Source organism: Penicillium cataractarum, assembly GCF_028827025.1.
Source record: "Penicillium cataractarum strain IBT 29864 chromosome Unknown utg000004l, whole genome shotgun sequence".
NCBI lineage: Eukaryota > Fungi > Ascomycota > Eurotiomycetes > Eurotiales > Aspergillaceae > Penicillium > Penicillium cataractarum.
Window position 1 is genome coordinate 2,979,017 of NW_026622740.1, and position 19,328 is coordinate 2,998,344.

Genomic DNA, 19,328 nt, shown 5'->3' on the forward strand with positions numbered 1-19,328 from the left:
GAATCGGGCGTCACACCATCAAGAATGACTTCTCATTCTCATAGTTTGCCATCCTTCCCAAAATTACCTCCCGAGCCAAATGATGCAACAAGTCCAGCGCCAGATAATTGTCCGCCAATCAACGCAAGTCCCGACCCAGGGTTAAAGACCAGGAACTTTTGTATAGTTGGACTGGGTTTAGGCTGGGCTGTGTCCATATTCTTCGCTGTTGGAGGGTCATTCATTATGAGCCCTAAAGAAAGGAAGGTTCCACCAAGCCTTGAGGGACTTGACTACGACATCTACTTCTATTCAGACTCATACGCATACACTCCAGAGACACTACCTACCGCTCGTCGCATCTATCAACTCGGTTATGGGCTAGCTGTGCTAGTGAGTCTGTTGTTGAATTTTCTCGTCGCAACTGTGCTTGACTCGGTCAACTACATCCATGCCATTACCCTCAGATGGACGCTCTTCCACGAGGAGCGACTAAATTTCAATTCAAATAATCGCTTATTCACGGCTTCGAAGTCCCATGGGCCAAACAGCTGGTACTTCAACGTGATTTCTGGCACAGGGTTGGTGATTTCACACGGCTCACTATCTTGTATGCTGGCGGATGTGACCGTTGAAAATGAAGATCCGCAGATATCGGACAATCTCTTGTCAACCAAAAGCTTCGTTGAATTAAACGCTCTAGCGGTCACTGCCTTAGGATTAGGGCTTCTCCTTCAAGTCTGCGTGTCAACTTACAGCCTATTATGCAGTAGCGGAGTTTTGACATGGAGCAACAACCTTCTTGCCAATGCACAGGCTATAGCGAGATCTCAGAAATATCAAAGGCAGAATTGTGCAAAATTCCCAAGTCGCACATTACAGGACTCGATGCTCAATGTAGCGCCAAAAGTTCGACCGGTCCGTTATCTTGTATGGGGCTTTTTTGGACTATTCGCGGCTTGGTCCCTTGGACAGGGTATCTATACCGGGCTCTATCAGGAACAAACTCTGCTAGATCTTGACGCTCGCTGGCCTAAAGACGCGCTGGAGTATTGGAAATTCTACGGAACCATGTGGTTTGACCCCCGCACGACAATAAACCCCAGCGCATCCTGGATAACATTACTTGTTCAGATCATATTGCAGTCGTTCCTCGCTCTGGCCCTACACTGTCTGGAGCTGCAGTTCAATCTATTCAGTGACGAAGCCGTGTGGCATAGTATGGAAACAGTTGGATCAAAACCCAACCCTTCGATTCTCTCCAGTTTCATCCGGCAGGGGCTGTTCTTGTCAGTCATCAAAGCTATACTTCACTGGATATTTGGATATGCATTCTTCTCAAATCTAACAATCAACATTGCGCTATTGCCAATAATCGCTTTGATGGCTGCCTTTATGCTCCTGGTGGCCTTGACGGAATATATGATGAATATAAGATCCAAAGGCAGGATTCCTGCAACTTATGGAAACTTTGAAAAGGTTTTGGAGTTGGTAGACGACTGGAGTCATGAAAAGCTGTTCTGGGGTGATAAGGGGGACCTTCTTCTTGGGCTGCGACGCGCAGGCACAGCCGGGGAAAAGTTACCAGAGTTGCATCCGAATATCCTCTACTGCTGTCCCCAAGCGAGTGAGTTGGAAAATGGGAGTATCATTTCGCCAGCCAAGATGGATCCTGAGAAGGGATGTGACCGCGACTCCGACAGGATTAAACGCAACTAGTCTTTGATTGTGAGCAAGTGACACGAATGATTTGGAGCTTTTTGCTTTTTTCCCCTATTCATTCTCAGTCTGTTTCAAATCCCGGTTATCACGTAATTCAAATAATACATTCAGTCGAGATCTGGATTCTAGGTATTCTAAGCGTTTCTAAAGGTAGCGGTCAACTGCACTGCGGAGGATACCGTCCTTTGATTATAATGTTTCTAGCGATTCCGCGAATCCATCATCTATGCGTTAGTTTCCTATTACAAGTTTTATCTGACTGCCGAAATTATTGCGTCCTGTAGGCGACTTTTTGTCGCAGATCTATGTTATTTGCGAACGTAGAAGTGAAGACAACAGTGTCCACAAACTATCGGTGTGAGGAGTAGCCCTTGACATCATCAGCCTGGATCTTTAATATTGGGCATTCAGATAGCGTTGATTTCCATGAATATCTCTGCATTTCGTGTATCACATCGATGTCACAATAACATCTCGATCGACTGCATGTGTTGTTATCTCCCCTCCTGTAAGGTCTCAATATGGTTTGATGATGTCACCCGAAACAAGAAAATGACCTTATCAGAGAGCTTCCTCGAACACTGTGATGCAGACACAAATAGAATCACACCAACAATATTCTGCATGACGTTCCCCACAGGATTTATCGCCAATCAAATCGCTAGAAATAAATTAACTGTGACATGCTGTCCCCTGTGTGGTTAGTTTAGTTGGAGGTTACTAGCGCCGATCTTTCCACGGATGACGTGCCAGGCTTAGCGCCACTCCATACAACCCCTGTCGTGCCCTGTCATCTCCATTCTGGAAGGCGACTTTACGCTTGGCGTACGTTCGTGATGGTAGCTGGATAGTTCGCTTGACTTGTTGTTATTTAAACTCATGGATGTCTCGTTGTGAGCGTTTATCTCCATCTTCATCTTCAATATACCTGTTACAACACTGAATATTATTCTCTATACCAAATCACATCAATACTACCACTATCAAATTTATAAGCCGCCACAATGTTCCGCCGTCATCATCGCCCAACTACTACCACTACCCGCGAAAGCAAGCCATCCCTTATGACCCGTCTGAAGGGGCCCAATGCCCGAACGAAGACTGTCAAGACCAAGACCACAACTACCCGTCACGGTCCTGCTACGCACCGCACCTCCAAGCGTCGCTGGGGTGTTTCCCAGCCACAGCACCACCACAAGCGCAAGGTCACTATGGGTGATAAGGTCTCTGGAGCTATGATGAAGTTGAAGGGAAGCTTGACTCGCCGTCCCGGTGTCAAGGTATGTACTTATGGATTCGGAAGATTATTTTGATCATCCCACTGATCGTTTTTATTAGGCTGCTGGCACTCGACGCATGCACGGAACTGACGGTCGGGGAAGCCACCACCATGTATACTAGAGATACGCTTGATGATTTTGTACGATATGAATGATGAGTTATGAAAGTAGCATGATAATTGTTTATTGATTCATGGCTTTTTTTTCTGACCCCACGGTCCACCTCTAGACGACCATCCATGTAGTTGATTTGATATGGAAGTTTCCCGCGGGGTCGAAATCGCGATACTGGGTAGCTCCTGTTGTCTCATCATGTTTCATAACCCACCTAGCTACGCCCAGATATGAGAGATAATAGAACGGAAAGTCCCGTTATAATTTCTTTCATGTCTTTGTGGTTCACTACCCTTTAGTGGACTACATTTCACCCTGTTTAGAATCAACAGATTTGTCTACTTCCATTCTCCCTTTCCATATATACAACTTGGACCACCTCCTTCTGTGGCCTACTATCATCGCTCGCATCCACTATATTACTCCGGGCCTATATATTACAAAAATTACATGCGGAAAATCTCTTATAAAATACAATCGCTCCGGACCCTTTTCTGTCACGGGTTCATCGTTCGGCATCAATTGAAGCCACGATTTATTCAACCAGCAACCTTTGAGGAAGAGATGCCAGAGCTTGAGCATTCTGGAGATTGAAGAATGCTTATAACTAGTTCCGGTTTGGGCCTGCGTCTATGGGCCCTGGGTTCAGATATCTTTCGGTCCCACTATCCGGACCCCTTCAGTGAAAAATGAGCACGATGGTTTCATATAGCTCAAGATCTTGAACAACGACAGTCTATCCTCTATGAAGGCTACCCGATATCCAGGTTCTTGTCTTGTTTTTTTCTCAATGTTTAAGAGTCCATGACATCGTGGCTATGGTACTTAAAGTTTTCAAGGGATGGAGGTCGGAATCAAAGCTGACATTCACGAAAGGCTCAACAAGGTTTCCAGCTGCGCGAGGATCGAACAACTTCTCTGTCCTGGCCAGTAACTGATGACAAAATTGAACCGAAGTCCTTAACGACTGTTACGATTATGAATGCGGCGAGGGATATTGCGTTGCTTCTCTTCTCCTAATGTACTCAGACAACTCACGAAGATCGTATCATCGGACAGGAATCTTCTCGCCATTACCCAGCAGCCAAGGACGTTTCTGGTGCAGATATGCGATCCTCCTGCGACAAAGGTAGATGCTTCCAGTCCATTAAGTTCACATTTGAAAAGCTCTGACATCTCGTCGATTCCAGATATACAGCCTAGTCCGGTCAACCCGACTGATGGTCATCATGGTGTCTTTTCAAGGTTGGTGCTTATCCCGTTCAGCCTTCTGTCAGCCTTGCGAGACTTGGGGAAGCTACTCGAAGATTTTGTGAGGCTTCATTCTTGAGATACGGGGGGAAGATTGAACGCCATGACAATGGAATGTCCCTTCGTACGTATGAAGTCCTTGACCGCGAGAGCTGAGCAAGATGAGCTCCTTCATCATCCCCAGTTCCTAGCGTGTGCCATCTATCGCGTCGCGGTTCTTGCGGTTGAGTTGTTTGGAACTCGGTACGAGCCGACTGTTCTTAAAATGCGCGATAGCAGGTAATTTCCATTCATGACACCAAGCAAGTGATGTGATCCAAATACAATGTTGGGAAACTGGTTTTCGGTACTTGTCTATACTAACTTTGTTCAGGGACCTTATTCTTGTTTCTAGGAAGTTTACCGAGAGACGTGAATAAAGGTATTTCTTCACGAAACTCGCCAAGTGAAACCTTACAAGTCCGTTGGATTCAAATACCAGCATCTCTAGGTAAAAATGGAGGGTGTCATCTTGCACGAAAACAAAATCAACCAGTCGGAAATATAAACATGTTTAGAAAGGTTTATGGACTTTCAGCCTCAGTGTTTAACTTCAATGTTCCTTTTAGTAATATCTATAGACAATGCAAATAATATAATTCTGATTCGATCCATATGAGTGTCCCAAGAGGTTCTATCAAATCAGTCCAAATGCCGAGAACAGCGACTTCCGAAATAGGAAATCAGCAGTGAGAATCCTCAAAGCTGAGTCAGTTGTGATGCCTGAACCTTCGGGAACCCCAGAAATTCCCCACGCATCAATCTTCTAGTCCTTTCTCAGGTTAGCCCCCTTCTTTAGTGCCGAGTGTCGTCAGCCAAGCCGGCACCAGTCCAGCCACTGTACTCGTACACATATGCATTCCAGGCCACCGCCATGTTCTTTCGCATGGCAATTGTGCTGGTTGCTGGCATTCTTGGAGATCTCATTATCTGCCTCACCCTTGACCCGTTCCGCAATTGTCGACCTCGGTTACTCCCGCTACCAGGGCATTGCGAGAGGCAATGGCGTCGATGAGTACCTGGGCATGCGATATGCCAAACCTCCTCTGAACGAGTTGCGATTCCGAGGGCCAGAGGATCCAGAGCAGACGGATGGAATCGTGGATGCGACCGCGGTATGTTCTTGTCAATTGACTGTAGCACCAGCAGAACTAACGAGTAACAGTTCGGACCCGTTTGTGTTGGCGTGGGTCAACGAACCAGCGACTCTCTGGGAGAAGACTGCTTGTTTGTCAATCTCTGGCGTCCGTCCAATTCGACGGCAGACTCCAATCTCCCAGTTTGGTTGTTCATCCAGGGAGGTGGGTACGCAGACAATGCGAACTTCAACTTCAATGGAAGTGAAGTTGTGAAGCAATCAGGATACGATATCCTCTTCGTCAACTTCAATTATCGTGTTGGCGCCCTCGGATTCCTGGCAAGTGAGGAGATCCGCAGAGACGGCGACCTCAATGCGGGTCTGCTGGACCAGCGGAAGGTGCTCGCGTGGGTGCAACAGCATATCCGTCAATTCGGAGGTGATCCCAACCATGTAGTGATTCACGGTGATTCGGCTGGAGCAGGCTCGGTCGCTCACCATCTCACGGCATACGACGGTCGCGATATGAATCTCTTTGTCGGTGCAGTCGCGGAGTCTACCTTCTGGCCCACGCAACGCACGGTCGCAGAGACGGAATTCCAGTACGAGCGGTTCGCGCAGGACGTGGGCTGTGGCGGGTCAGAGAACACGCTTGCCTGTCTGCGCTCAGTTGATATCACGACTATTATGCATTATGACGTTGATAAGCCCTTCCCTGGTGGAAGTGACTCGCCGACTCCATTGTGGTATTTCCTGCCGGTGGTGGACGGGGTGTTGATCACTGATCGACTGTATAATTTGTTCATGCAGAACAAGTTCATTCATGTGCCTCTGGTAGTCACCGATGACACCAACGAAGGCACTTCATTTGGATACAATGCATCCACTCCCGAGGAGGTTATCCAGTTCATGAAGAACAATTACCCTGGGCTCAGTGATGAAGATTTGAATCAGATCAACCAGTCGTACCCCTTGATGGATCCTCTTCCCAAACATGCAGCATACTTTCCATCTGCCGCACAGGCATATGGCGAGTCGACCTTTACCTGTCCGGGGAACCACATGGCCTCCATGATGGCCCGATACTTCTCCTCTTATAAAGTATGGAACTACCGATTCAACGTCCAAGATCCGGTAGAGACTGCGAACGGGATGGGAGTGCCTCATGTGTTCGAGCTACCGGCCATCTTCGGCTTGGGAGACACCAACCAAGCATCCGAGTCCTTCGCTAATGTCAACGCCAAGATCGTGCCCATCACGATGAACTATTACCTCAGCTTTATCAAGGCGCTGGATCCTAATGTGTATAAGTATGAGGAAGCGCCCGTCTGGAAGACGTGGGGTATTGGGTATGGGCAACGACTGAAGATACAGACGGGGTCGACGGAGATGGAACCTGTTCCTCAAGACCAGTTGGATCGATGTCTGATGTGGAAGGGACTTTCCAAGTCCATGGAGCATTGATGATTCATGGGTTGGTTCTTTGTTGCACTCGATGTGTCATGGTGACACCTTCATTTGGCGGGCGTTGGTTGGGTTTTTATGTATTTTTCATTTTATATGCTTTATGACCTCTAGACAGGTCTCTGTATATGATAGATTTCCCTAGCCTGATCACAGGTTATCTCGTCTTGACCATATTAAGCTTCAATGATGTCTGGTCTCCAATCTCTCCCCAGATGTCTCCGCACTTCTCCATGTGATACTTCCGGCCGGACCCGCGTGTACTTCTGCTTTGTCCTCCACTCGCAAGTGAGGGGTAAACGACTTCTGCAGCCACTGAGATGCGACTGGGTTTATTATTCCTTAAAATCTGGGGAAGCTCCACGTGCCCCACCTCTTTTCTCTTCATGGGGACCAGAACTTGCGAGAAACGTTTGAAAATGTGAATATCTCTGCCCCGTATATACACGATCTCCAGCAGAATGAAACCGCATCCACACCCTCCCGACTCGTCATTTCCTTGCCTCGCAGTCGAACTCGTCGAGCTCATCGCGGGCCATTTAGAATGCGAGGGCTTACTTGGACTGCGCTTGACATGTCGCGATCTGCAGAAGAAGACCTTCCACCAGTTTGCGCGCCGCTTCTTCTCATCTATCAAAACCGATCTCTCCGAGGAAAGTCTCGGTCGCATCGATGCCCTCTCTCGCCATGAAGAACTGCGCCCATACGTCCACGGTCTAGCATTTATGCTTCAAAACGGCGTTGGTCGCGGGTTAGTCTGGGACCGACACCCCTGGGGTCCCTTGTCTGCGCCCTTGGAGATCGAAGCGATCGGTCGATTACGCGATAATCTAGTCACCAAGTTCACGAATTGCAGATCGTTTTTCATTTTCTGTCGATACCCCGAGGGTCATCCGGATATGAACTGTGTTACTATCTCGGATGCGGTCGCGGTGTTTTTTGCGTTGGTTGTTGATGCCCAGTTGCCGGTGACGTCTTTCCATTTGATCTATGCGAATAAGTATTCTCGCACGTTGGTCATGGACATGCGTCGTATGCCGAAACTTTTGTATCGACAGCCTGAGTTTAAGATGGTTTGGTCGAATTTGCGGAAATTGTCCCTGGAGCAGTATCTCACGCTCGATAATTTTGGATTTCTTCTCGAACTTGTGCTGAGTGCTCCTAATCTCCAGACTCTTTTGTTGAATCTTGGCTCTCACGATCTGGCAAGTGAATTCATGCATGAATTAGCGGAGACAGCTTCGTTCCCGAACTTGCAGGAACTGGCCTTATTCAGGACTTCAGTTCAAGTTCCGGACTTAAAGAAGCTTCTTCACGGTCTGCGCGGGAATCTAACAACTCTCACACTCTATCATGTGTCTTTGACGCCAGATGAAGACTGGATGTCTGTTCTGAAAGAGCTGAGTCAGAGCTTCGAGTCTTTACAGAGCATTTCACTGTATTATTTGTGGGCTACTGCGCCGACGAAAGAGTTGCTTTCGTTTCCAGATATTCATAAAGCGCCTGAGTTGTGTGATACACCTAAGCAGAAACTGCATATGCTTTACTCGGAGAATCTGCAGAGTCCTACTGTGCTTGGGATTGAATACTCTGGTTCGAAGATGGAGCATGTTTTGAGGTTGTTACAAGCTGCAGGTTAATCTTTACAGACCCGTGAGGATGATTTTTACATTTGCATTCGTTTACTCGATAACTTTGTTGTATACTGTACACTTGCATTGTTTCTAATTATGGAGGTTGAGCTTTTTTCATTTGTTGTTTTTCATTTGTACATGCATTAGCTAGGGAATTCTTAACTCGTCAATCAATTTGCAAATATTTCTTGAGCAAGGACGCAGCTACAGCCCATTACATAGCTTCGAGCCCAGAGAGCGTTTGTATGTAGCAAGTCATATCTCCCTTTAGCCACAATATTCCATCTAAGCCCCCTCCCTACTTGGCGCTCTTCAGACTTTGCTTCTTTACATTCCGACCCGACAGCTCAATAACTGTTTGCTTAATATCCCCCTCGAAGCCAACAGACACGCGAAGTTTCTCATTAGGCCAGAGTGTCAGATAATTATCTGACCAGAAAACGGGTGCAACTTCTGCACCATCAGACAACTTGATCGCGTTCAGTCGCAGGAACACGGCGGGAACCTTGGACTTGTTCTCCAGTTGGACGTCAGCGTATGTCCAGCCATCCTTGGTCTTGGCTTTCACGCTTTGCACTGTGGCTTTGACACTCGCGGAAGCAAGGTTTTCCAGCTTTTTGTAGTCTGCATAATCGGTCACCGGGGTGGTGTACCAGGTAGAGTTATCCCAGTTGAGGACGTCGGGTTTAGGAGAGAGCCAGTACACATTGCGGCTCACGTCTCGCTTTGCTTTTGTGTCGCGGAGGACGAGGCGCAAGAATGCGATATCTGTGATTTTGTCGATCCCGATTACTTGTTGGATTTCCTTGGACGAGTTCGGCGCGGTGGTTGTCTTGACCTTGGTTCCGGAAATTTTCTTCCCGTTGGTGTCAATCAGGTCAATAGAAATTTCTCGGTCACCGGTCAGGTCCAAGGAATGGTTGATCAACCAGACACTTTCACTCTCGTAATCGTATGCAACGTGCTCTAGGCGATTGCCGACTTTTGTGCCAAAGTATGCTCCCATTGGACTCAGATAGTAATCAAACAATTGCCAGTGGAGGTTTGGCCAAGCACTGTTCAACATCCAGTAGATGGATCCCGTCGCAGGGCGAGACGCATTCTGTTTGGCAGAGTATGCTTCGTACTGAGCACGAGTCGCTTCGTAATCGGCCATCTGGCATTTTAAGACATAGTCCTCAAGATTCTGTGCCTTGCCATACCGAGCGAACAAAGCTTTGTTGTAGATGGAGCGATCGAAGAATTGCGAGTCGTATCGGGACATGTGGAAGAGACTGGCATCTGGCTCTTTCCATAACGTTTCCAGATCTTTCTCAGACATGAATTTCTTCAGACTACCCATCTCGGGTGTACCAACTCCCGCTCCAAGCTCGGAGCCGAACCCGAATGCAGCACCTTCCTGGTCACCATACCAGTAGTTGGGAGGGACCCAGTCGTACGGACCGTCCATCTTCATTCCAGAGGGGCCCAGAGCTTCGGGGTAACCGCGTTTACTGGCAGATGCAATGATGGGATTCTGCCAGTCCATGTCTTTCAAGGCATCGAGGTACACCTCGGTGGCACGGTCATTGGGCCAATAGTCTGAGCCTACGAGGAAGCCCAGCATGGAAAGATGTGCTTGCATCATTTCTGCTTCGTGGAGCATTGCAGCGTGGGCAATGGGGTAGTCAGATTCTCCCCACTTGACTCCCTGGGCGTCATTGTTGTACTGTCATTCAGTTAGTAATGCTCCAAGATACAGGATTGTAGTAGAAGATCTTACCTCCCATCCCTCCCATTTGTCACAGCATTCCCAGCCGGCAAGTACCATCATCCCCATTCGATCAGCAAGCTCGTACAGCTCTGGATGCTCCTGTTTACCTTCCAGACGGACCGTGTTCATTCCCATGTCAAGCATGTACCGGAAGATCTTCTCCACGCGCGTCCCATCGAAACGCATGAACATGTCCGGCCCGTAGCCGGCTCCCATCACCTGGAACGGCTGACCATTCACGACAAATGCCGTGTCGTTGTGCTTATTCACATATGAAGACACTTGTCGGATACCGAACTGTTGAGCCTGGGTCTTGTCCGAGATTTTCATTGTCTTGTCATGGACAAGCAAGTTGGTTTGGACTGTGTAGAGTGGCTGCGTACCCCAGCTGGCAGGCCACCAAATCGAGGCATTCTCAACGGCGACTTTGATCGAGACTGTTTTGGTCTCGCCGGGCTTGAGTTCGAAAGATCGTGTGATGGGCCCAGCCTTTGATCCTGGTGGCGGGGTGATGGTACCATTCACTGACACTTGGACAGTCTTTCGTGCGTGATTGACCAGGTCAGTCTTCAGCGTGACGTTAACTTTCTGGTTCTGGTCAGGCTTTTTGAGATCAGTGATGACGCGGAAAGGAGACATCGAGACCGGGCCTGTCTGAGAGATCTCTACGTTTCGCCACACGCCCGTGCCGTTATCTGAAGGATAGGGGTTCCAGTCAACGAAGCCCAGTGCAAAGTCTCGTAGATAGTTTGTCGGGTAAGCTTTGATAAGCAAACAGTTCGTTCCATCCTTAACATGACCGGTCAGATTGTACTTGTGACCACCGTACGATCCCTGTTGCTCATCGCTAGTTGCGATCCGCTCACCATTCACGTAGATCTCTGCTTTCGAGGTGACCCCGTGGGTATGCAGAGTAAAGTACTGGTTGTCGCTCGGGTGAAGCGTAAATTCCTCCCGGTACAGCCATGGAGAACGGAAAGTAGTCTCCGAGGCCAGTTGGTTCAAGTTGTCCGAATAGAATAACTCCGTATCGTTGAACACGCCAGCGCGGAGCAGGCCAGCCATAACGGTTCCACGTGAGCCGACACGATGCCAAGTAGACACATCCACACCGGGCTGGGACAAGCCAGGCATATCGTCCGCCACGCGGGTGCTGGACTGGAGACTCCATCCTGGGATGACGGCGATATCACCGGGAGTTGAAACGATAGGAGATGCGGTGTTTCTGGCTGCGTGTACCCCTGCCAGGCCCACTAAGAGGGCGCTGAGGGTCTGCGACAGATTCATGTGTAGATAATCTTGTTCTTGTTGTTCAAGGCCGATAGAGATAGCCTTGGTGTTGTGCCGTGAAATCTGGGGTCGTGTCGAGATAAATATTGCCGGTGATCACGGCTGTCGCGTGTCACCAGGAGAGGGTGAAGTTGCATCGTGAGCGACCGGTTGATCGAGGGGGTTCTACAACCGTGGCAGGTGGGATGTCTGATGTGCATCATTTTGCTGCAGGGACCTACTCAGTCAGGACTAGTTGGTTCGGTGATTCCGGGGAACCATGGAGTTTCCCGGTTGAATCTGGTAAAGGATGAGCAAATTCCAAACAAGGCGAAGGGTTCATCAGCGCTAAGACTGTTTGGACTCTTGGCAGGGGAATCATCTCGGTGAAGTTATTGTCGGGTCCTAAATTGGCGCCGACATGCAGATAAGATAGGCTTAGTACATTGCAGAACTACCTCGGTACTCTATCAAGTCAGCAGAGGATATCATTCATCAATCCATAAATAATGGATCTGAATACTAAAGTAAAGAGAATACAACTCCCAGAAAATAAATACATTTCCATTTTGGGGGAACTACCTACTAAGCCCATTCGTAGCGGGAGCAACCATTCCACTGTCGCCCCCTCATCCATGTTCATTTACATGGTAGTTTAGATATTTCAATATTCTAGTCACGCGAATATTGATTAATATTTCGCTCTCTAGGATACAAGCACTGGAAAATGAGGATTGAACTAGGTATAGGTGGGGGCTCGTAAACAAATCCTGCAATCTCCCGCTCAATCGATCGATCTAGATATATTGTACCCAACTAAGCACCAGGTCGGCCAGATGACAGTGTATTAAAGACGGCACAACATCTCCCAAAAGCAAAGATCGTTTTAATTTCAATCAGCATGCAATATACTCTATAGGAATAGTTTGGATGACCTTGGGCTTCAGGTTGAGATGCGGTGCTTATTTCTGCCTGAAAATCAAGGTGTCCGCCATTCCTTTGTCAACCACCACTGATCACACTGATGAAGCTTAACCTCCTCACTTGACATGTCAATTCACTTCAAAGAGCAGGACCCTACCTCAGGACAATTGATTTGTCTCCTTGGCCTATTTGACCCTCCTCATCTCCAAAATGCAGCAAAGGGGCGAGACCCGACCATTCCCCCTTCCGGAAAGGGATGGCCCATGACGAACGACGGAATGCGGCCATTGTTGCATCGCGACTCGCTTGCGGTCACGACCATTCGAAAGACTGACTCCATATTAACAGTCCGTTGGCAGTCATGATTGGGCATACTCCTTCAATTGTCCCTATCGATCGTGTCGCTGAGGTTGACAGCAAGCTGCCCGCATTCCACGCAGAGCCCCATCGTGGAGCAGAGCAAGCTAGAACCATGGAAGCCTCGACACATTGATAGCTCTATGGTTGCAGTAGTTTCTCCTCTAGCACTTATTCCGGGTATGGAGACAATGCTTTCGCTGGCGACCTCCTTGTGCGGTCAGCCGTATGGCCCAGGGGTCCTTTTCTCCTGGGCAAGGGTGCCACGATGATTCGAGGGATGGAAGTGCTGTTACCATGCCAGCACTCCTAGTATCTACGGAATGTGATCGTTTGATCCACACGCGACCCTCTCGCGCGGCTTCCCCTCATGGTTACTGACGTTGCGCTCTTTCTTTCTTTCTTTCTTTCTTTCTTTCTTTCCTTCCTTCTCATCCTCTTCTTTGCGCGTTCGCATGAAGAAGCTAGATCGCCGTGAACCACGGCGTGAATCGAGTCTTTACAACAGTTTCCTCGCCGGCAGAATCTTCTCTCTGCTGGAAAGCTTGAATTGAGGCCGAATCACCGGTCCATTCGCCAGAGTTAACTCGAGCCTTTCGGGCTCTTAATCGATCGCAAAAGACATAATGAGAGTGGCCGGCCACTCGACTCACCCTTCATGGGCGGGTCTCTTGACAATTGGCCTAGCAGGACTAGGATATGTCGGTGCTGTTGATCTGGATGTCGAAGACGCAGGTGAGAACATCCTGCCAGACACTTACGAATGGGAAGCTGACCGGCAACAGACTCGATCAAGAAAGCAGCCAAGGATATTGCGACCAACATGATGACCTACTATACTGGTATGAACCCTGGCGACAATCCAGGTAACTTGCCAGATCCATACTACTGGTGGGAGGCGGGTGCAATGTTCAATGTCTTGGTTGATTACTGGTTCTACACCGGGGACGACACTTACAACGATATTACCATGCAAGGCTTGCTTTGGCAAGCGGGCGACAATGCCGCGTTTATGCCCAACAATCAATCGAAGACCGAGGGAAACGATGACCAAGCCTTTTGGGGATTTGCGGCAATGTCGGCTGCCGAGCGAAACTTTCCCAATCCTCCAGACGGCAAGCCCCAATGGCTGGAGATGGCTCAGGCTGTCTTTAATACGCAGGCCCCACGATGGGACCCTTCTACTTGTGGAGGTGGACTGCGCTGGCAGATTTTTACGTGGAACAACGGATACAACTACAAAAACACCATCTCAACAGGTGGTTTCTTCAACCTCGCTTCACGCCTTGCGAAATATACCGGAAACCAAACGTATTCCGATTGGGCAGAGAAGGCGTGGGACTGGATTTCCGACGTCGGTTTCATGACCGAAGATTATCACTTCTGGGATGGAGCGAGTGATTTGACCGACTGCAAAGAAATGAACAAGATTGAGTGGACCTACAACAATGGGGTTTTCTTGCTCGGCGCAGCAAACATGTACAATGTGGTAAGTGCCATCTAGCTCCGTTAGTATTGGATGAGTGAAATTAACTTTTGACAGACCGAGGACCCCAAGTGGAAAGAACGCGTGCAAAAGATCCTCGACTCATCCGAGATATTCTTCGCCAAGACGCCGCAGAACGTGATGTATGAGCGTGCCTGCGAAACGGTCAATACCTGCATGGTCGATCAACGTTCATTCAAGGGCTATCTCTCGCGATGGATGGCCGCCACCACTCAAATGGCCCCGTTCACTTTTGACCAGATTATGCCCAAGTTGAAGGCATCTGCGCAAGCTGCTGCCAAAACCTGCACAGGAGGAGCTTTGGGGACTACCTGTGGCTTGAAATGGACTGATCAACAATGGGATCATACCAAGGATTTCGGTCAGCAGATGGCAGCTCTTGAGGTTGTCCAGGCCAACCTCATCACTCGCGTTGCTCCGCCTGTAACCAGCGACAATGGTGGCACTAGCAAGGGAAATCCTAATGCTGGAGGGACAGTCCCGGAGCCAAAGCCGAAGGCTCTATCGTACAAGATTACCACTGCAGACAGAGCCGGTGCAGGTATCTTGACTGTCATGATGATGGCTACTCTCGGTGGATCATGTGGCTGGTTGATCTGGGACTAGATATACTTATTTTCTTTCAACTTTCTTTGTTCTATGTACTGGCGTTAGATTTTGGGTTTTGTTTCATTGGGTTTGGCGTGGAATGGAGTTTTGTGAATAATGGCAGGATTTGATATATACCGGATTTTGAATCTCATTTTCTTCTCAACTACTATATCTCGTTGACTGTCCACTCGATTAATACTACGAACTACCAACAACGGAACATTGCCGGCCCTGAGGGTAAAAACATCGGATATACGGGATTACCCTTCCCCACATTTTCCGCCCGACGAGGAGGGGAACCATACCAGCAACGGCACCATGATATTAAGATTCCATCATAAAGAGGGGTTGCTGGTGTGGCGGGGGTTTTCCGCAGCCGCGTTCCTCGGTGTCTGGCCGGCTATCTCAATGGTCGAGGATACATATACATCCATGTCTTCGTGCAAGGGTGATGAAGCATCCAAAGCCTTACTCAAGAATTCACCATGGGTTCAGTACCAGAGACGCAGCAATATGAAATCCCCACCCACTGCAAAGCAGGCGTCGTCGTCAATGAAGGCCCAAACTTCCATGTCGAGGTACAAACGGTACCAGTTCCCGAACCAGGTATACAGTACACAATCCGATCTTGCAGCCGTAACTAACTGCTCAAATTCGCCATTATCCAGGACCCGACGATGTCTTGATTCGACTTAACTTCACGGGCCTCTGCTCCTCGGATATCCATATGATGCAGGGTGATCTGGGTTCACCACCCATGTCGACCTTCGGCGTTCGATCCCCGGGTCACGAAGGTGCCGGCGTTGTCGTCAAAGTCGGCGCCAATGTGAAGAACTTCAAGCTCGGTGATAGAGCTGGTATCAAGCCGCTCACTGATACATGCGGTTCTTGCCATTTGTGCTGCGATGATAAGGAGACGTACTGCAGGACGGCTATTCATACGGGCTTGATGACTGCTGGTGAGTTGGATTATCTGATGAAACGTTAGTTTCACGATGAGGTCTCACACTCAGATCCAGGCACATACCAGCAATACCTGGTTTCTCCTGCACGATATGCCTCGCCCATTCCGGATGGTGTCCCCGATGAAATCGCCGCGCCGATTATGTGCAGCGCAAGCACGATTTACCGGTCGCTCCTTGAGTCCAATCTCAAAGCAGGATCTTGGGTGGTATTCCCAGGTGGCGGTGGTGGTGTCGGTATCCAGGGTGTACAACTAGCCAAAGCAATGGGCATGCGCCCTATCGTCGTGGACACGGGCAGTGAAAAACGCGATTTATCACTGAAAATGGGCGCAGAAGCATTCATCGATTTCAAAGAAGAACAAGATCCTGCTAAGGCTGTTATCAAGGTCGCGGATGGAATCGGGGTTCACGGTGTCTTTGTGACGGCCCCTGCTGCGTATAAGACGGCGGTTTCGTTCGTGGGTGATCGGGTGGGATCTATGGTGATGTGTATTGGGTTGCCTGCGGTCGGGTCGGTGACTTTGGGGACGGATCCTTGTGAGTATGTTTTTAAGAATCTTAGTATTAAGGGGACCTTGGTGGGTAGTCGGAGGGATACTGCGGCGGCGTTGGATTTTGCGCGGCGTGGGATGCTGAGGCAGATTAGTGAAGTTTATCCACTAAATCGACTGCCGGAGGCGGTTGAGAAGCTTCGCAAGGGGCAGGTTGCGGGGAGGATTGTGATTAATTTTAATTGGGAGGAGTGATGGAAAGCATCGAAATGTTTTATTGATCAATCGGTGAGGGAGTTGTTCGACTCGTAAGAGGGGTCAGCTTATGCCAGATTACTTTATCAGTTACTCATCGACTTTGAACGCAAGGAAATTTATTCAATCTATATAAAAATCTCAAAATAAAGAGCAATAACAAGAACAATAGAAAGTACAATGTTCACACCTCTAGCTCAGTATGTCTGGGCTCTCTCCATGTTGGACAATCTACAATCTGCTAGAGACAAAGTAGGGAACGCCCTGGGCCTCGTAGAGATCCTTGTGCGCAGCCTTGATGATATCCGCACCCTAGAATAATCGTCAGATATTGATATCAATTTTTAGTAGGAGTGTTTTGTGTCTCACCTTTTCACCAATCATGTAGACAGAGTTCTGGATACGGCAGTCAGGAATGACTGGGATAACGGAAGCATCAGCGATTCTCAGGTTGCGGATTCCGTGGACACGGAGCTTCGAGTCAACGACACCCTGGTGGATGCTCTTCGAGAGACGGGCGGTACCGCAAGGGTCTTGAGAGTATGTTAGTGATGTTTTGAGAGAATTAAGGATGAAAGATGGTACTTACGGAATCCAGTCTGGCTGCGGTCCAGAACAGCTCGCTTCATCTCATCATCGGAGTGCAGGGGCATCTTCCAGGGGTACTCGCCAAGGACGATGTCCTTGAAGCCGGCACCCTTGGTCAGAACGTCGTAGGTCCAGCGCACACCCTCGCGCATAGCCAGAATATCCAGGTCATTGGCGAAGAAGTTGAGGTTGATGTTTGGCTGGACCTGGGGGTTCGCGCTGTTCAGGGTGACCTCACCCTCGGACAGGGGGCGGAGCAGATCAACAATGACGGTCATGTAGTTGCCCTTCTCGGGAAGGGGGTAGTGCCACTGGAAGGCAGTGCTGAAGATACCAACAAAGTCCAGCTCGAAGTGAGGCTGGCCAGCGGGTCCGAAGGGATCCAGACCGCCGTTGGCAGCCTTGGCCTCGCGATAGGCAGGATACTTCTCCAGGCGCTCATCGATACGGGGGAATCCGACCAGCTCCAGCAGACCAGAGCCAACGGGACCAGACTTGTCGCGCTTGTAGGCAGCAACGGCAGAATCGTTCAAAGGACCAGCGCGGAGCAGGTGGTCATCGAGACCGAAGCCATCCTTGATCTGAAGGACGAACGGCACGATAGGATGGTCCAGAAGATGCTGGCCAACGTGGGGAGAGTCGACGACGGGGGCGATTCCGTGTTTGGCGAGCTCATCAGCGGGACCGACACCGCTGAGCATGAGGAGCTTGGGGGTCTCAAACACACCCTGAGACACGATGACCTCGCGGCTGGCATAAACACTGATCTCAGTGTTGGATGCCTCGCTGATGACGGTAACACCAGAGCAGACCTTGGTAACGGGATCGATGATCAAGCTCTTGGACTGAACACCGTACAGGATGGTCACGTTGGGCTTGTTCTTCAGGTACAGGAAACTGCCCTGGCGCTCACCCTTGTAGATAGTATCGACACAGTGGGTCAAGCCTCGCATCTCACCAGAGTAGATATCCTCAGTGAGAACTTCACCCTTGGAGACCCAAGCCTGGGTAAGGGCATCACGGAATGGCTGCATCTCGGGGACCAGCTCGGCATGAGAGATTTGCAAAGGACCGCCGGTTCCGATCTTACTCAGCTCAGTGGGGTAGAGCTTCTCATCATCGTGATAGGTAGCACATTTGCGGAGGTAGTCCACACAATTGTCCCAAGTCCAGTCACGTCCGCCAAAGTCTTCCCAGTCATCAAAGGTGGGCTTGGAGCCGGGAATCCAGGTGAAGTAGTTGGCACAGGAGCTGCCACCGAGAGCTTTGCCACGGGTGTTGGGCTTCTCAATTCGCTCGTAGTCGTCACGCTTGATCATGGTGGTCTTGTAGGCCCAATCGTACTTGCTTCCACGAAGGTTGAAAGCCTTGGAGGGGGTAGTGATCTCATCGATCTGGTCGGGGTTGGGGATACCCGCCTCCACAACCAGGATGCGAACGTTGGGGTTTTCAGCGAGGCGACCGGCGACGGCATTGCCAGCAGTACCACCGCCTACGATGATGAAGTCGTACTCGGAGCCGTTAGAAACCATAGCCATGGTGATGGTGGTGGTGGTTGATGTTTTGAAGGAGAATGATTAATCGAAGGTGATTCTGATATTGTTCCAATGTCTTTGGAATTGTTGATGGGGAGGAAAACATCTATAGCTGGAAAAGGCAGTCAGCTTTATACCTTTGGACAGTTTGAAGTTGATATCATGTTCAGGTATAGCGCTCTTGCCGGGATCCGGAAGTCATCGTGATGGCGCCGAACAAAGTCCGGCGTCAGAAACAGTGTTGACGTTGGAGATGATTGATTTCTCCGTCTCGAAAACATCGCAGGATCTGTAGCTATACTCGAGTTGGTAGTATTACTGGATGCAGTAGCGGGTCTGACGTAAAATAGGGCGACCAATGACAGTGATGGATGTAGTAATGTGCCCGACGGGCCGAAGAGAGACTTTGCGAATGAAAAGGAAAGGCGGTGACCGCATTTTGACTGCATTTTGACTGACTCTTGACTGATTCGTGACTGATGGGTGATTGATTGGCTGATTGGACGTGTCTTTCCCCCTCGTGAGGGGCTGC

The 19,328-nt window shown here is 49.3% G+C and overlaps 8 protein-coding genes across 8 annotated transcripts; 6 read left to right on the forward strand and 2 right to left on the reverse strand.

Moving 5' to 3' along the window:
- Positions 1-225: 225 nt before the first annotated feature.
- N7496_005582 (uncharacterized protein) lies at positions 226-1,698 on the forward strand (the record flags this gene model as incomplete). Its single annotated transcript, XM_056698511.1, has 1 exon — positions 226-1,698. The coding sequence occupies one exon, from the start codon at positions 226-228 to the stop codon at positions 1,696-1,698; it is 1,473 nt and encodes a 490-aa protein (XP_056557036.1).
- Positions 1,699-2,705: 1,007 nt separating this feature from the next.
- Positions 2,706-3,102, forward strand: N7496_005583 (uncharacterized protein; the record flags this gene model as incomplete). The annotated part of the gene is made up of 2 exons (XM_056698512.1): positions 2,706-2,981; positions 3,040-3,102. 2 exons carry the CDS (start codon positions 2,706-2,708, stop codon positions 3,100-3,102), a joined length of 339 nt encoding a protein of 112 aa, XP_056557037.1.
- Positions 3,103-5,239: 2,137 nt separating this feature from the next.
- Positions 5,240-6,927, forward strand: N7496_005584 (putative carboxylesterase; the record flags this gene model as incomplete). Its single annotated transcript, XM_056698513.1, has 2 exons — positions 5,240-5,500; positions 5,551-6,927. 2 exons carry the CDS (start codon positions 5,240-5,242, stop codon positions 6,925-6,927), a joined length of 1,638 nt encoding a protein of 545 aa, XP_056557038.1.
- Positions 6,928-7,388: 461 nt separating this feature from the next.
- N7496_005585 (uncharacterized protein) lies at positions 7,389-8,567 on the forward strand (the record flags this gene model as incomplete). The annotated part of the gene is made up of 1 exon (XM_056698514.1): positions 7,389-8,567. The coding sequence occupies one exon, from the start codon at positions 7,389-7,391 to the stop codon at positions 8,565-8,567; it is 1,179 nt and encodes a 392-aa protein (XP_056557039.1).
- Positions 8,568-8,859: 292 nt separating this feature from the next.
- On the reverse strand, positions 8,860-11,601 carry N7496_005586 (putative glycosyl hydrolase; the record flags this gene model as incomplete). The annotated part of the gene is made up of 2 exons (XM_056698515.1): positions 8,860-10,269; positions 10,324-11,601. The coding sequence occupies 2 exons, from the start codon at positions 11,599-11,601 to the stop codon at positions 8,860-8,862; spliced, it is 2,688 nt and encodes an 895-aa protein (XP_056557040.1).
- Positions 11,602-13,490: 1,889 nt separating this feature from the next.
- On the forward strand, positions 13,491-14,977 carry N7496_005587 (glycoside hydrolase family 76 protein; the record flags this gene model as incomplete). The annotated part of the gene is made up of 3 exons (XM_056698516.1): positions 13,491-13,599; positions 13,650-14,353; positions 14,408-14,977. The coding sequence occupies 3 exons, from the start codon at positions 13,491-13,493 to the stop codon at positions 14,975-14,977; spliced, it is 1,383 nt and encodes a 460-aa protein (XP_056557041.1).
- A 470-nt stretch (positions 14,978-15,447) lies between these two features.
- On the forward strand, positions 15,448-16,673 carry N7496_005588 (zinc-dependent alcohol dehydrogenase; the record flags this gene model as incomplete). The annotated part of the gene is made up of 3 exons (XM_056698517.1): positions 15,448-15,568; positions 15,631-15,921; positions 15,982-16,673. 3 exons carry the CDS (start codon positions 15,448-15,450, stop codon positions 16,671-16,673), a joined length of 1,104 nt encoding a protein of 367 aa, XP_056557042.1.
- A 231-nt stretch (positions 16,674-16,904) lies between these two features.
- N7496_005589 (GMC family oxidoreductase) lies at positions 16,905-18,799 on the reverse strand (the record flags this gene model as incomplete). The annotated part of the gene is made up of 3 exons (XM_056698518.1): positions 16,905-16,985; positions 17,043-17,206; positions 17,263-18,799. The coding sequence occupies 3 exons, from the start codon at positions 18,797-18,799 to the stop codon at positions 16,905-16,907; spliced, it is 1,782 nt and encodes a 593-aa protein (XP_056557043.1).
- Positions 18,800-19,328: the final 529 nt, after the last annotated feature.